The following is a 17015-nucleotide window of genomic DNA, read 5'->3' on the forward strand; positions in this document are numbered from 1 at the left end:
GTGGAGGTCCATATCTTTTCTGTGTTCTATTTATCTTTTTTTTTTGCCTTAAATACATTTACATGCAGATTTAGTATACAATTTTAGATGCAGATTTTTAAACATCCATTATTTTGTCAGTGCAATTCCTATATTGATCTATTGACATATTTACCATTAATAGATTAGGCACTGTTTTAAGACTATAATGGCTTGGGTGACAACACTTAAAATACAGTGTCAATAATAATGGAAGACATTTTGAGCAGCAATATACATGTTTGAGATAATTCACTGATTAAACACTCTCTGTAAAATTACATATGTTTTGTAGCATGTATGTACCATTTTCAACATGTTCTGTTAATTAATATTATTTTAAGTAACACTTACGTTAAAAAAATACTTTAAAAATGTAAATTAGTTTCATTTTCTGTGAAAAAACTGTACGTTGTTCTTGTTCCTCTAACATAGGATGCAAAGAAGTTCATGACTGTGCCGCAGGGGGGCGCTGCTGCAGTCATACGGTCACATGTGTCACTGAACCAGGAAGTATTTTGCTGTGACGAGAGCACATGCGCCGCTCATCATCACATCACATCACATCACAATCATGCAGCAGACACACAACTACACTCATAATTTAGTGCAATCTGTATGTGTGTGTTATCAGTAGAGATGCTGAACTATGCGTATGACTGTGGCGCTCTTCTGCCGTCATGCACCTGAAGTCTTCATGCGAGTGAGTTTTGCAGTCTTTATTCTTTCATTCTGTTTTGAAGGACTGAAATTGCCAGTAGTTAATGTAGAGGCTGTAAAAAGATTCTTTGCTGAATCTAATGTAAGTTTGGGAGCAAACAGTAAGTTATTTCGTTTATTGTGTTCCTCAAGGCGTGTTTCTTATCTGAATTGTACTTCAGTTGAAGCAAGAACATTTGAAGGGATGCATTATAGTACAAGGAATCTGTCAAATCATTGTTGTAATTGTCAAAATGTGTATGTCATTATTACTAACTAAACTGACTTGGATATAAAATTTAATAGCCTATATTACTTTATATATACGTTGAATTCTGAAATTATAATAACTCACTCTCTTTTCTTTCAGGACTTTCAAGAATTGTATTGGAATTATGAGTGAATGATGGGTCAAAATGCAAGCTACATTGAATACGGGTCATGGAAAATTTAGAAAACTCGACAGATTGCAAGGAGACTGTCTCTCCATTAAACAATTCAGGGTCTATACTGAACAGCACCGTCTCCCGTCATGAAGCTATGGGGTTTGTGCTGGTGCATGCAGGTGAATTTGTGTCCCTTTGAGAATTATTTAGATAGCGCTTCAAGACATTTCTGCATAAACATGTTTTGGCACAAATTTGAGTTGTTACACGTTGAATGAGTAATTGTGAAGATTCCCTAAAAGGAATAGGTCACTGAAAAATGTATTTACTCACACTTATGTCTTTCCAGACTAGTATTTTGTCCATGGAACACCAAAGGAAAGATTTGAAGAAATTTTCGTATAGTAACACTTCATAATGGTTACGTCTGTCAAGCTTCAAAAGGGGCCAAAAAACACTGTATAAGTACAATAAAAGAAGTCCATACGGCCATATTACACTTCTTCTCAAGACAAACAAAAGCCTAACAGGCTGCTATTTGTAGTTATTAGTGGTAATTTCCCCTTTTGCTGCTTCTCTCAAATGTCATTCTCCATTCTGCGTATTCAAACCAGCATGCCATTTTCAGTTACAACATGGCCTTTGAAACAATGGCATTTGACGTTAATGACGTCAACGCAGATGAATGGGATGTAAGAGCTTTGAATATTATCGGTCAGTACGGTTTTAAATTTAGTATAGCTTCTGAAGACTTAAAATATAAGCACTATGTGTACGGTGCTTTTTATTATGTGTTTTTGTGTTTTTTACAACTTGACAAATGGTCACTATGAACGGTCATTATATGGAAAAGAATGGAAAAAATAACAAATGGGTTTGGATTGACATGAAGGTAACTAAATAAGGACACTAAACTTTTTTGGCACTAAACTCACTTTATTTGCAAGAAAATGACTTCTAAAAAAAACAATCTCATAAGACAAGCAAAACTACAGACTGGTAACAGCTGAAGAACCTCACTTTTAAGAAATGTCTTATTTTTGATGATTTTATCTCCACAGGGGCAGGGTATCATTCAGAATCCAAAGCCAAGGAATACAAACATGTGTGCAAGAGAGCTTGCCAGAGAGTGAGTTGCATGTGATTCTTTTTTCAAAACTTCAAGCCTTAAAGTACTTCTGCATTTCTGCTGTGCCCTGTAACCTTTGGCTAGCTCTGCCAGAGGTCACGTCGTCAGTTCAATGATATAATCAGCTTTCATTCCCAGCTTGGTTTGCATGATTTCTGATACGTATTGTGTAACATTTTTAACACGCATATGAATTCCTTCTTGCTTACTTTTGCAGACTGTTATTATACAAAATCTAAGATATGCTAACAAAATCGTTTTGCAGCGTACAGTAATGCATAGGTTGACAAGTTGCAATGCAGTGCTTTTCCCTGTCCAGAGTGCCGTGTAAAGGATGAAAAGAAGGGATCAGGCTCGAGTAAAACACCTGTGCCAGGGAATTTGAGTTATGTGTTGATAACATGACACCAGCAGCGACCCGTGAGCTGCTGCCCGGCTTAATATACCATTCCACGCTCTCTGTTTGAAGCTTGTCATGTGGAAAACACTGCAGCTTTATTTGCTTTTTAAGCTTTTGGTATTTGATTATCACATTTTTTATGTTTTGTCTAGATTATTTTAGTGTGATCTTTTCTGCATAAAGCTCCAGAATCCTGAAGTAGAGCAGAACACTCACTGGCAGACACGACGTTGCTGTCATCAGTTGTTATTTAATGTGTTTCAGGCTGTGGACAGGCTCAGAGCCGGAGGATTGGCGCTGGAGGCAGTGACAGCAGCTCTTATAGAGCTAGAGGTGATGGTGGATCACAACAACTCAATAGACTCACAAAGAAAATGGATAGAAAATATAAAGTAAACATTTCAGATATTAATGGGATGACAATCAAGTCAAATTCAACAATCTATAAAAATGTTAATATTTTGAATTAGCTTTTATTTTTACAATTTCAGTTTTCATTTCATTTCAGTTTGTTGTGCTTTTGTAATTTTTAAAAATATTTCTATATAGCCTTAATTTATTTTCATTTCAGTTTAGTACTTGTTGCAGTTAGTTGCCAAGGCAATATTTAAATTTTCTTTTAAGTTTAAGTTTTAATTTAACTTTTTTTTTATTTCAGCTTTATTTCAATTACCCATAACATTTTTTAGTTTTAGTTTACAATAACAAGACTGAAGGGATTGTACTGTTGTTTAACAAAATGACGTTTTTTGAGCTGAAGAAACATCTTTCCAAAAAGCTTTCAGCATACAAAAAAATCTATAAAACAGTTAAACAGACCTTTATACAGTGCATGCCATTGTAAAGACGAAGCCTATCCCGCCTAGTCTAGTTTTCATCTGCGTAAAATTCAATATTGCGTCTACCCTGACTCTGATGTTTCCACAAATTTCTTCAGTGTGTTCTGGCACTAACATGCTGTAAGTTGACATGTCAGACCACTCAAACAGGGCAGTGCTTTGAAAGTGTTGCAGCGTTTAGACTTCTCAGGGACAGCAACCTATGAATGACTTGCTTATAGTTGTGTCTGCACATTAAGCTGGGAAAGGAAAACATAACATTTAACATAAACATATTTTAAAACTATAACGTGGCAAATTTGGCAATTTTTCTGTGTGTTGTTTCCAGTGGTAGACGAAGTACACAAGTACTTGAGTAAAAGTACAGACACCCTAATAAAATATTACTCCAGTAAAAGCATTACGTACTTGAGTAAAAGTACAAAAGTACTTTATTTTAAATGTACTTAAGTATTAAAAGTAAAAAGTACTGATTGATGAATGTCAGCTTGGTCTGATATTATTATGACTTATGATGAATTTTCAAGTTGCCAGCACTAGTCAATAAGGAAGTCTATGTATTGGTCTGCAAATAAGAAAACATTTTATTTTATTACCAAAACTTGTCATACTCTGATAACTACTACTGATAATTACTGATAGTTCAAGTGTGCAAACAAGATATAAAATATCTTAATATCTAATAACAAAATATACCATATAAAAATGAGTAAAAACAAAATGTGTGTAATTATGTGTTGACAAATATAAACATACAATGTGAAAACATAGGCCAAAATGTGTTAACATTAAGTAGAGCGCTATACAAACATACTAGTTTTATATCATTTGAACTGCTACGGCAGTGGGGAAGATCATTCCTGAATTATTTTGCATTATTTTAATGTTATGCTTAGTTTTTATCTAAAACCTACCCTGTTCAGATGGTAATATACAAATGTCCACAATCAAGCATTTTATACAATGACGCTGTCGTGTCTCTAAGTGGCGGTTTCTTTAGTTCAAAAAAACAAGGAACAACATGTTTTTATGAAATGTATAGTGGTGTAAAAAGTACAATTTTATGCTTTGGTATGTAGTAAAGTAAAAGTTTCCCAAAATAAAGACACTCTGATTAAGTACAGATACTTGAAAAGTACAGGTACTCAAGAACAGTAATGAAATAGAAATACTATATGTACTGTCCACTGCTTATTTCTAATTTTTTAAAAGAGAAAGAAATTGACTTTAAGGTTGATGTTTATTTATTTACAGGATTCCCCATTCACCAATGCGGGTACCGGTTCCAACCTGAACATCTCGGGTGAGATTGAGTGTGATGCCAGCATCATGGATGGGAAGTCCTTAAACTATGGAGCTGTTGGAGCCTTGAGTGGTGGGTGCTCTTAGAAACTTCAGCGAGGCTGGATTGAGTTTTTTTTCGAATTTCAAGCAAAAAAAGGCCAAGCTCCTCAGCCTTTTATGGGAGTGTGGCTAATTGCATTTTGTGTGTTCAGGAATGCTAAAATGCAAGACTAAAATACAGTATCTTACTTGTTTATTTAGATAATAAATGTAAATGCTATATCTAAATTTGGTATGGCTTTTGGCATTGAACTATGACACATTCTCTACTTCTTTTCACTCGAAACTAATTGAGGCACACAACAGGACTGATTCTACCCCATCAATCTGTTGCCATGGTTAAAACAAGTTAAAACTTGATTTGATATGGAGTGTTTTGAAATATTCTGCTCATCCACATAAAATATAAAGATGTTGTTTATCTAATTTCACACTGTTATTAGTGAAACTTGTTATTTTGCTTTTTTAATGCAATGAAGTATACATTATCCTTCAACAAAAGTGCATGAGGAAGCCAAATGCAGGTTTCATCTACCATATTTAAAGCTGTCTTGAGCAAAAGTGATACTAATGCTGCTTTCTATCAGGAATCAAGAACCCAGTGCTGGTAGCCAGAAGACTATTAAGTGAAACTCAGAAGGGGAAGCTATCAGCTGGCAGGATCCCTCCCTGGTGAGCCGAGCTCTCTGATGTTGGCTTCCCGGCTATCAGCTTAGACATATACACTGTCTGACATACTTCATTGATGCCTCAGGGAAAATATTCTGGTGTAAAACAGCAGCATTTCAATCACAGTATGCAAAGAATACACAAACAAGAACTAACTTTGTGCGAGACAAAACATGCTTGGACTAAATTCATTTATCTTGTTGTGACAAATGTAGCAAGTATATTTTCTTAGCTACAGGAAATAGGTGCCAATCATAGATTAAGACATTTTCTGTAGATCACAGTGGCCCCAAAAAGTATTTACTTATGCCGCATTCATTAGATAATAAAATATTGCACCAAGTTGCATTTATTTTAAGATAACACAAAAACACTTTTCAAACAAACATTTTTATATTTGTTAGGTTTTAAAGTAGAATACCATATGTACACTACCAATCAAAAGTTTGGGGTTGGTAAGATGTTTTTGAAAGAAGTCTGCATTTATTTGATAAAAAATGCAATAAAACAGTAAAATTTAAATAATTTATATTTAGGGCTGTCGATTTAATGTGTTAATTTACTTAATTAGTTATGGGGAAAAAATAACACGTTAAAACGCCTAGTTAAGCAATATCACAATATGCTTATGCTTTTTATTTTATACAACAGTTCAATAAAGTTAATATTGTTGATTTAAACAATGAAAATATTGCCTAGAAGTCAGAGCAGAACTGTTGTGCGTCTTTGAGCAACAGACTTCCGTGTTTCTGAATGAATCTGCGTTTTGAACAAATCATTCGGGTGAACCAATGATTCAATGGCCCATTCATAAAGAGAGCCGTTTACTTCATTCCTGAATGAATCAGCTGTTTGAATGAATGAATAACTCAAAGACTTACTCATTAAGACATTTACTACCACCTACTGGCAGTTTTAGTTTCTTATTTAGGGTATCATTTTATTAAAAAAATTCATATTTCCTTATTAATAACAAACCCAATAAAGGTATAGTTCACCAAAAAATGAAAATTCTTCATTTACTCACCCTTATAGTCTCATGGTCGTTGTAGCCTAAAGTTTATGTGTAATAAATTCTATGTTGAGTCAAATAATTTTTTTTTTTCCTAAAGTTACTTTTTTAACATTTGATGCTCTTCTCATTTAACACAATAAAGACTTTAAATTATCTTTTGGGGATAATTTCTCAGCCAAATTTGATGCAATTAATTAATCATTACATTGCGTAGTTAATTAGATTTAAAATATATATAAACATTTATTTATTCATTAATTTAATTTATTAAAAATAAATGTATATTTTATAAAAAAAATTATATATATATATATTCTGAAAAAGAGTTTCAAATTAAAACAGGAAACATTCAATATAAAAGAACATTTTATAGTGTGATGAAATTGCTCCTTTTATGTAAATCACATCTCTACTTTGTCAGTTTTTTAGTGGGCAAAGGAGCAGAACAGTGGGCCGTCAGCCATGGTATCCCAGCATGCCCTACAGAGAAGATGACCACCAGTGAGTATCAGACCACCCAGACTCTTCTTTCAGCTGCTTTGACTGAAGTGTTTTTATTACATTTGTATGTATTAATAAAGATCAGGACATGTCTTTGGATTACTGAAGATTGTGAACCACATAATCACTCTTATTGGTGAAAGAAGCTAAAAAGTTCAATTAGAAATTTGAAAGTGACTTTAAATCCTATTATTTTCCATAATTAGAGGAAAATAGGAGGTAAAATGTTAAAAGGCTCAGTAAATTTCTCTTTTAAGAAGCAGAGTAGAGGCTGTTTTTAAGTGAAATGAAAGGTCTTAAGCAACAAGATTCCCTGTTTGGATCTGTAAGGTGTGACTGGCCTCCAGATTACTTTAATAGAAGAGCTTGCGGTTTTATTCTCTCATATAATGCAATGAGGTTTTGTTTGAGGCCTGTTGTGGAATTTTAACCTGTTACACACCACTTTCACAATGACTATTATCTGTAATCAGTTATTAGTGTTCATATTATTCTAAATAATTAATTATATTAATTTATTATTCTAAAAGAAATTTGTTTATACCTTTTTTTTTTTTTTTTTTTTTTGTACTAGTGAGACATTTGCTAGTGTGTGTGGCTTGTGTTTTTCTTGCCAGTTTCACATAATGCTAAAAATAAAAGTGCTAAATGTAAATGAAATGTTATTGTTGCAATGCATTTCCAGATATTGACTGAAACTTGATTACTGCAGGAGGACAGTGGTTGCGCAGTGAGGTGTTTTTGGAGGAACAATCTTCTCAAGGATAGAAATTGATTTAGACTGAAACTAGAATTTAATTTTAGCACAATAATGTTTTTTTTTCTGAACTTAAGTTCAACCCGAACCTTTTAATTTTATGCTATCTATTTTGGTTTTGTGTTCATTTTATACTTGAATGTATAAGATTAAGGTATAAAAACTCTACAATTGACGTAATTGTTCAGCATTCAAATTGTTACCAGCAGCAATGATGTAATTGTGAAATTTGCATGCTTACTTCAGACTCTAGTTTCCATGCTGAATTGTGATTGTTCGTATTCATTGTATATATTTAACCATTTAGCTACATGTTGTTTATTGAGTGAAACTGAAAGGCAAACAAGACTCTCAATAATTGTCAACGGCATTTACAAAGTGGCTCTGGTGCAGCATTTTATTTCAACAATGCCTTGAAAGCACTTGTATTTCTTTCAGGGAATGAAAATCTAGCTCTTATTGTCCTTTAACTGAATTCCCCCATGTTATTTACAGTTTATTGAAGTATACTAGATGAAGAATGTTATATGTTTAGGTTTTTACCAAAACCACTGCCTTTTATCTCAGTTGTAAGTCTTGATAGTCACACATAATAATTTTATTGATTAATGATTGGCAAGACGGCATGTGATCTCATCTGTTGGAGTATTTTTAAACCATTGACTAAGTGTTATTTTTACCAGCCCTAATTGCATTCCATTAAATTCTGCAAAATGACTTAATTGTGCCCAATTCTTTGATTCATTTTCTTTGATTAAGAGATTTTCACAGGAGTGGAATGCAGTGTTTGGTAAACAATGGCTTCTATACTTTAATAGAGGGCCCCATGCCGACTCCCAGTGTGTGTCAGACAGAGATAGAGTGTGTGTTGTCAGTGTTGGAAATGATCTGATGCCAAAACCATGACCTCACTCCAACACATGTCCCATTATTTAGGGAGACTTTGAGGATTTCAACCACATTTCCACCAATAGACTGATTTATTGTGAGAATAAAGGCTCCCCCGCCAAACACACACCCTTGCTGCAATATATTATCATGAAGAATAATACTAATAATCTAAGCAATAAGGCCACGGGAGCAAAACATTTGTCAGCATTTAGTGGGTCTTACACACAAAGGTTTTTTTTTATTTTTTATTGGAAGTCAAAGCAGTGGAATAAAATCTATTATTGACTGTCATGCCTTTTTCAACACATTACAGAGTTCAGTCTGTCAGGCTACAAGAGGAACAAGAGGAAGATGGAGCTGGCAGAGCAGGTTGAGACGAAGAGGAGAAAACAATCGTGTGGACGCGTGAGTGAATGTCCAAAATGATTGCGTCACTGCTCTCATTTTCTGCTCATGTTGTACAATGACATCCCGTCCAACCAGGGTCTAAAATTAATATGTGACCCTGGACCACAAAACCAGTCATAAATCACACAGGTATATTTGTAGCAATAGCCAACAATACATTGTATGGGTCAAAATTATTGATTTTTCTTTTATGCCAAAAATCATTAGGATATTAAGAAAAGATCATGTTCCATAAAGATATTTTGTAAATTTCCTACCGTAAATATATCAAAAATGTATTTTTGTGAGTGGATATGCGTTGCTAAGGACTTAATTTGGACAACTTTAAAGGTGATTTTCTCAATATTTTGATTTTTTTTGCACCCCTAGATTCCAGATTTTCAAATAGTTGTATCTCGGCCAAATCCTAACAAAGCATACATCAAGGGAAAGCTTATTTATTCAGCTTTCAGATGATGTATAAATCTCAATTTCAGAAAATTGACCCTTATGACTGGTTTTGTGGTCCAGGGTCACATATGTCCACAAAATCAAACTATTTATATTGTTAATAGTAATATAAATTTAACAGTTAAAATAATAATAAATACTATGATATTATAATATAATAGTATATTATTATTAATCAAATATATATTATATATATTATTATATTTTTTAATATAAATATATTTAATGTAATTATTATATTAACAAGTAAATGTTATAATATTCATTGTTGCTGTTATTATTATTATTATTATTATACAAAATATTGTATTTATATTCTATATTAATTTAATTGTTATATTAATAGTATATTAATACTTACCTGTAATAAATGATGCAGTTGTCATATGGACAAAAACATTCATTTTGAACCCTGAGATTTAAAATCAGGTAGCATTTGTCTTGTCACACTGAATACAAAACCTCTGCATGACATGAATCAATCACGTCCATATTTTATATTTAATATACCTTTATGTGGAGAGGGCCAATGAAATTTCAGTATGGAATTCGGCTGGCTACCCAGCCTGAATTCAGAAATAGACACCAAGCTGCCGTCAAAAATGTCATGTCCTTTGTCGGTCTGGATCAGACTCGATTTTAGGAGTTTGAGTTTTTTTAATAAAAGGGAAAACTTTTAACATTCAGGATATGCTGTTGATTTTTGACATATGCGCTCTTTAAACTCAGATTAAAAAAAGACTAAATATGCAAGTTTCTCCTATAAATGCTCCATGATCTATAGGTTTCCACCCTCCCATTCAGTTCAACACATTTAATTAGGCCTAAACACAGTGCAGCAGAGGCATTTGCTCTGACATTATTACTCGACTGATAACAGGATCTGCATCTGTTCAGTCCTCTAATTCAAAACCACCACATATACCCAGAGGAGGAAACCCATTGGGTAATGACGACCTTAAAGGGGGGTGTGGAGACCTCAATTACTCACAATCACAGGAAACACACATACGTATACTTACTGCACTGCTGACATGGCACTGCACACAAGGAATTTGACTTGGGTGACACAGTTCTCTGATGCTCTTTTGTAGCTTCTTGTCACTGACCTGAAAAGCAGGAGTTAACCAGGTAGACATGAAAATTATAACTTTGATCTTTTTATCCATTTACTTCAGAGCAGTTTCAAATGCATAATTTATTTTGTGGACCATTTATGTCTTATTTCAAAGAAACAAAAATCACAGGTTTATGTCTTTGTGATTGAGACCTCATGAATGTTGTAGGAGTTTTAAGACAATCGTCGATGTGATATGAGACCATCATGCTTCTGCACCACCTCCACCGTGCCGCCCAATCTCCCGCGCCCACATCTTGAAGTTATTTTACCGAATTATTTCCCGTAATGTGCTTGAACATGTTAGCGTCTCTCCTACTTTTTTGGTACATTTTCAAGGAAGTTATTTGACAGGTACACATGGAATGCAGGTGTCGAGGGAAAATGGCTTCCAGCATAGATCCATCCGTGATGTGACGCTTGTGTGGTCCCAATGAGAAAGTGAAACGTGGGTCACTTGTGGGTCATTAGTTGCAAATTACAGTGTCTGAAAATGTGGGCGAAATGTTATTCGTCAGGAAAGACAAATACGTCGCAGTCTAACTTGGTTCGGTATATGTGGTATTTGTGTTCGGAGTTCGAACCTTGTGCGGTTTGTTTTAAAGATAGCATCAGTTTGAAGTGAGTGATCGCTGTTGGCTCTTTCTGCATGAATGATCTGTGCCTCTGGGATGCCACATGGTCTTTCTTCATTCAGTTCAGTTCAGTGAAGACTTTTCTCCAAAGCTATGCATTAAATGGTCATTAAGATAACAGCACATCCCCCAGTCTCCTCTCAAGTGGCCTGTGGTTCGTTTGATTTTATAAGTGCCATATTTATTGTTTTACTGGGGATGTAATGCATTTGTATCGCATGGATGGCCTGGGGGTCTAGGGGTTCTCGCTCAAGTTTAATGCATTTAACATGCCTCTCAGAATTAAGATGTTTCTGTAACTTCTTTTATGTGAGTGAGTGGGTGCACTTGTGCTTTATAGAAATATGACTTTAGAATTGAAGGTTTCCCACAGTTGTGGGAAACTTGGGAATATTAGGGAATCTTATTTTGTTTTGTATCATTGGAGTTTTCAAGTGTTTTTAAAACTTTTAAGTGTCTTAGAAGTTCACACAACGAGGAATTTTGAGGGAAAAAAGTAATTGCTGGATTTGCAGAAGTTTGCAAGGTTCATGGCAACTTTTGTGTCTTAGAATAGTTTTGCAGGGCCAGGCATTAACGTGGGGTGAAAGGCAAGGTGCTTAAAAACATTTGTGGGTTAATTAAATCTGTTCGAGACATATACCCCGGAAGCCCAGGCTCAGTGCCGCCCATGTTTCCGTGCCTGGTGAAAAAGTATGAAAACTGGGATTTTTTTTCTTTTTATAGAAAAAGATGACAAAGTTGGAAACATTTTAACTTCTCTCATAAAGCTGATTGAAGATTTTTACCAACTTGCTTTCATGACACACCAAAATAGAGACAGAATCTTTTTTTTTTAAGACATAAAGGTTATACAAACAGCTACTCATAAAGGAGAGGAAAATTGATGCTCCCCTTTGGAAAGGTCTGTGAGCAGATGTTGTACTGAAGTTGATTTTGTCAGATTTATCGCTGATGGTGAGATCAATAATAATAACATTCTGTTTTAGCCTGTTCGTTCATATTTTAGAAAGTTATTGCATGTAAAAAATTAGCCAAGGTCTGAAGATCCATGGCCTAGTAATGACACTCTGTTCATGGGAAGATGGAATTATAAATTATAAGTCATCACGTCCCCTTCCGCAGTTTCCCAGGATCGGCCAATTTGTCAAGCGGCTCCATGACTCTTTCAGTCCACATCAACTTTCTTTCCAAAGTACACAGCAATCAGCAAATGAAAACAGTCCTTTAAAAATGACCACTTTACTCATTATAAATGAGAGCACGAGGATCATTTTTCAGATGCTGATATGTAATTGGACTTTATTTGCTCAAGCTAGATAGCTGCTACGTGTATTTCAGTTCCTCAGTTTGACAAAGTTCAAGTTTGGTTATGGTAGCCAGCTGGGTCTGAAAGCCTACTTTTATAGACAAAAAAAAAAAAAAAAAACTTGCAAGAAAAGCAATGTTCAGTGTGTTTCAATCTAGTATTAATCTAGGCTTTGGAAATGTCTTTTTTTGAAGTTGCCAGTAACCACAGCCTCTTTGTTCCTCTTTTTTGGCCCACGGTTTAGCATGACAATACATTGACACTTAAATTTTATTTTTGATTTCACTGTGTAAATGAACTCAGGATGTTAGACTGCAGAAAAGTGCTGTTTAATATCTGTGTGCGATAGGAAATTCTAATTGAATGGCAATTGTGTGCGCAGGAGAACGATTTTGGCTGCTTGGAGCCAGTGGGAGACATCATGGTGGAAGGTGAGGAGAATAACTCGGCCTGCCTGGATACAGTTGGTGCGGTCGTAGTGGATCGGGAAGGGAATGTGGCGGCTGCAGTATCCAGTGGAGGTCTGGCCATGAAACACCCGGGTCGGGTTGGACAGGTGACCTTTGTTTTTCTCTGCAGTCTGATCATATTTAATTTGACCATCATGCTGTATATTAAATAAAATAGCATGGCAGTGATGTAGCATATTTTGAGCTCTTTTTTTATAGGGGACTTTTCATTATTAAAGGGGTAATTCACCCAAAAATGAAAATTATCCCATAATTTACTCACCCTCAAGGCATCCTAGGTGTATATGGCTTTCTTCTTTCAGTCAAACACAATTGGAGTTATATTAAAAAATATATGGGCTCGTCCAAGCTTTATAATCGGAGTCAATAATAACCAATATTTTGAAGCCCAAAAAAGCACCCATCATGATCCATACGGCTCCAGGGGGATAATAAAGGCCTTCTGGAGCGAAGTGATGAATTTTCGTAAGAAAAATATCCATATTTATAAATTTATAAACTAGAATCACTGGCTTCTGTATGCGAGTCGATTCCGGCGGAAGAGTGAACTTTGACCTGACGCATGACATATTGACGAATGCGGAAGCGCAGAGGATAGAGCAAAACAAAACACCGTCATAAATTAGAAGTCTAAAATGAGAATTTTTAAAGAGAAATGTCGGAGGAGCTTGAGTTTGTTGCCCAGCCATATTTGTTTGAACCGCGAGAGGCATCTACTTTTACCTAAGCTTACGCTACTGCTACATCCTACGTCATATGCCGGAACTCGACCGTCTCGTGAAGACACAGACAGACGCTACCGGAAGCTAGTGATAATAGTCTGTAAAGTTATAAATATGGATATTTTTCATACAAAAATGCATCGCTTCACTTCAGAAGGCCTTTATTAACACCCTGGAACCCCATGGATTACTTTTATGATGGATGGATGTGCTTTTTTGGGCTTCAAAATATCGGCTACTATTTACTCCCTTTATAAAGCCTGGAAGAGCCAGGATATTTTTTAATATAACTCTGATTGTGTTTGACTGAAAGAAGAAAGTCATGAACACCTTGGATGGCTTGAGGGTGAGTAAATTATGAGATAATTTTCAGCCTTTAAAGCCTATTCACACGGTGCACAAATTTTTAGCACAACATGAAGCATCACTACACTACTGTTCAAAAGTTTGCTCATGATGTTATCTTTAAGGCTGCATTTATTTGATCAAACATATAGTAAAAAGAGTAATATTGTGAAATATTAAATTTAAAATAATTGTTTATATTGTAATATGCTAATTTTGTGCTTTAAGAAACATTTTTTTATTATTATTTTGAAAACAGTTGCTTGATATTTTTGTGGAAAGCATGATACTTTTTTTCAAGATTTTTTTTGATGATTTGAAAGTTTAAAAGAACTACTAATACTACTGGAATAGTATACTAGTATAGTAGTCTTTACTGTCACATTTGATCAATTTAATGCATCTTTGCTGAATAAAATTATTTCTTAAAAAAAAAAAAAAAAAATCTTACTGACCCCAAACTTTTGAACAGTATCATATGCTAAAATTAAATCATTTCACACTGTAGGTTATAAGTGCTTTATAAACAGGTAAGATGCATAATCATAAAATGTTTTAATGTTTTATTTAACTTTATTTAATTTTATTTAATAAAACTGCAGCCAACATATTCTTATTCAACATATTTTTCTTCAAATCTTTCTGTGTCTCAGGCTGCTCACTATGGGTGTGGCTGCTGGGCTGAAAACGCCCGAGATGTCAGCCTTTACTCTACAGCTGTGAGTACCTCAGGTATCAAACACACCAGAGTCATATTAGTGTGACATTACTGTACATTTACTTCTTTTTGACAGGTTTTGAAAGGGTTCAGTCGGTCACATTTAGGTCATTATTTAAGAAATTTGTGCACAAATACAGTTGATAAAAATATCTAATTTGAAGCATGAAACTTTCTATTGCTTTGTAGTAAACTTTCTATGGCTTTGTAGTAAATACTCATTTCAATCAAGCTGTCATTTTCGATTCATTCTTTGGCCCTGATATGGATGTCAATCCTTCCCTCCAACATCTTATTGTCATTAGCCAGTTGCTTAGTAGGGACATATTTCAAAAGCAAAAAAAGAGCTTTTCTGCTTTACTTGGGATTCCTGCCGTGAGCGGGGCCCAAGGCCGTGCACTTGATGTTTTAAACTAATGCTTTCTGTCACATGAATAAAACAGGCTTTTCTTCCTTATATTGCCTGTGCCCTAGTCAATAGGCCACAGACATGATTCATCTCCATACAACGCATACAAGCACACGTGTCCATTGTGCCCCATAGAGGATGTCTGGATTTCTTAAAGCGGTAATGATAAAAGACCGATTGTTATTCATGGCTAGACATGGAAGAGGACAAGACAATTATGTTTGAATAGGTGCTATAGGAGCTATTCTCTTCAGGTCAAGATAGTAAAGATGAAATCTGTGTTTGGGTGTATACAGTACGTCGCATCACAACACATCACTTCCTTTCATGTACGTACAATATATGCTTTTTGGATATGAATATCCTTTTAGCAACTAATGGCATGATTCGGTCAGACATGCTTTGGCTTCTTTGCTGATTGGGCAGGAGTGAACATTAAAGTTGTTGAAGAAAGATTTATTGTGAATTAAAATTTGAGCCTAGATTATATTACATAAAATACAACTGTCAGTACAGCTGTTAATAGATAGCAGATAATAATAAGCAATGTTCCCTGAGCGCCAAATCAGCATGTTAGAATGATTTCTGAAGGATCATGTGTCCGAAGACTGGAGTAATGATGCTGAAAATTTAGTTTTGCCCTCAAAGGAATAAGTTACATTTTAAAATATATTTAAAAAGAATGCAGTTATTTTAAATTGAAATAATATTCTTGTTTTTGCTGTATTTTTGATCAAATAAATTCTGTCTTTGTGAACAAGAGACTTCTTATGTCTTACCAACCCCAAACATAGTGTATATAATTGTATTTTAATATTGTTATATTAACTGTCTCTTATTTTGGGAGGAGGTAGAGGGTTGAATTATGTGTGATATCCATAGTGAGTGCATTGTGCATTATGTTGATGTTCCGTTTAATTTATCCCATCTCCCCTATCCAGTGCAGTAAATTTGCACATACTTTAACAACCACGACATGGTGCATAACTGCACCTGTAACTTTATTATAATATTTCACAAGGCAGCGACATTGCTTTAACAACCAGACACCTTGTAAAAAGCTCTACTTGGCGTTGAATTGTCGAACTGTAGCCTCTGTTAATATTCTTCCCTGTGCCATAATCACTTGCACAACTTTTAAAGTGTGTTACATTAAGATGAAGGCCAAATTTCATTTCTTTTCCTTCATCCTTTGTTCTGCGGCACCCATGTGTGAAAGCACCTTTGGCCTGGCCTGAGGTGAGCGAACACACACCTGGCCCATTGGAGAGAGACTATGATTCATTCAAGCTTGGCAATATTTGCACAGGGGTGCAGCATGTATGATTTCCTCTGGTTAACAAAAAAAAATAAAATATATATATATATATATATATATATATATTGGCCACACATGCTTTTGAGAGATTTTGGTCTGTCTATTGCAGCAGGCCCGTCACCATCGCCCTAATCGTATGGTCATTCAGCACACTTACGATTGAGAGCAAAAACCTTATTTCTGTGGTTTTGGCCATTCGTATTCCATAGCATATACTTCTTGTTTACAACGCGCTTTTGCAGCGTTGAGCAATTTAGCCAATTGCAAACATATCTGTTGATTACTTGAATGCAATGACCAATCAGAGGTGTTTAAGTTAGCATTGGCGTTTTGAGCGGTGAGTGGATTCTCAGTTTTGCACGCTTGCAATTTTCCTCTCATTATAACAAACAATTACGTAAATGAGAGATTCATTGCGCAGTCAGCTTCATTTATTGTAACAGAATTGCTTGAGATCGTGATGAAC

At 34.9% G+C, this 17015-nt stretch overlaps 1 protein-coding gene across 3 annotated transcripts in view; it reads left to right on the forward strand.

Moving 5' to 3' along the window:
- Nucleotides 1–533: 533 nt before the first annotated feature.
- Nucleotides 534–17015, forward strand: part of tasp1 (taspase, threonine aspartase, 1) — a 36926-nt gene continuing 20444 nt past the window's right edge. The window contains exons 1-10 of one of the 3 annotated variants that reach the window (XM_051917529.1): nt 535–721; nt 1088–1282; nt 2165–2232; nt 2897–2965; nt 4726–4846; nt 5403–5487; nt 6921–7000; nt 8962–9053; nt 12950–13123; nt 14758–14836. In XM_051917529.1, coding sequence (XP_051773489.1) covers nt 1159–1282; nt 2165–2232; nt 2897–2965; nt 4726–4846; nt 5403–5487; nt 6921–7000; nt 8962–9053; nt 12950–13123; nt 14758–14836 — 892 coding nt within the window. In that variant the 5' untranslated portion in view covers nt 535–721; nt 1088–1158. Of the gene's footprint in view, nt 722–1087; nt 1283–2164; nt 2233–2896; nt 2966–3002; nt 3025–4725; nt 4847–5402; nt 5488–6920; nt 7001–8961; nt 9054–12949; nt 13124–14757; nt 14837–17015 lie in introns of those variants that run through there. The other 2 variants (XM_051917530.1, XM_051917531.1) reach the window with 2 other exon arrangements.

Source organism: Ctenopharyngodon idella, chromosome 13 (genome assembly GCF_019924925.1).
Source record: "Ctenopharyngodon idella isolate HZGC_01 chromosome 13, HZGC01, whole genome shotgun sequence".
NCBI classification, from domain to species: Eukaryota; Metazoa; Chordata; class Actinopteri; order Cypriniformes; family Xenocyprididae; genus Ctenopharyngodon; species Ctenopharyngodon idella.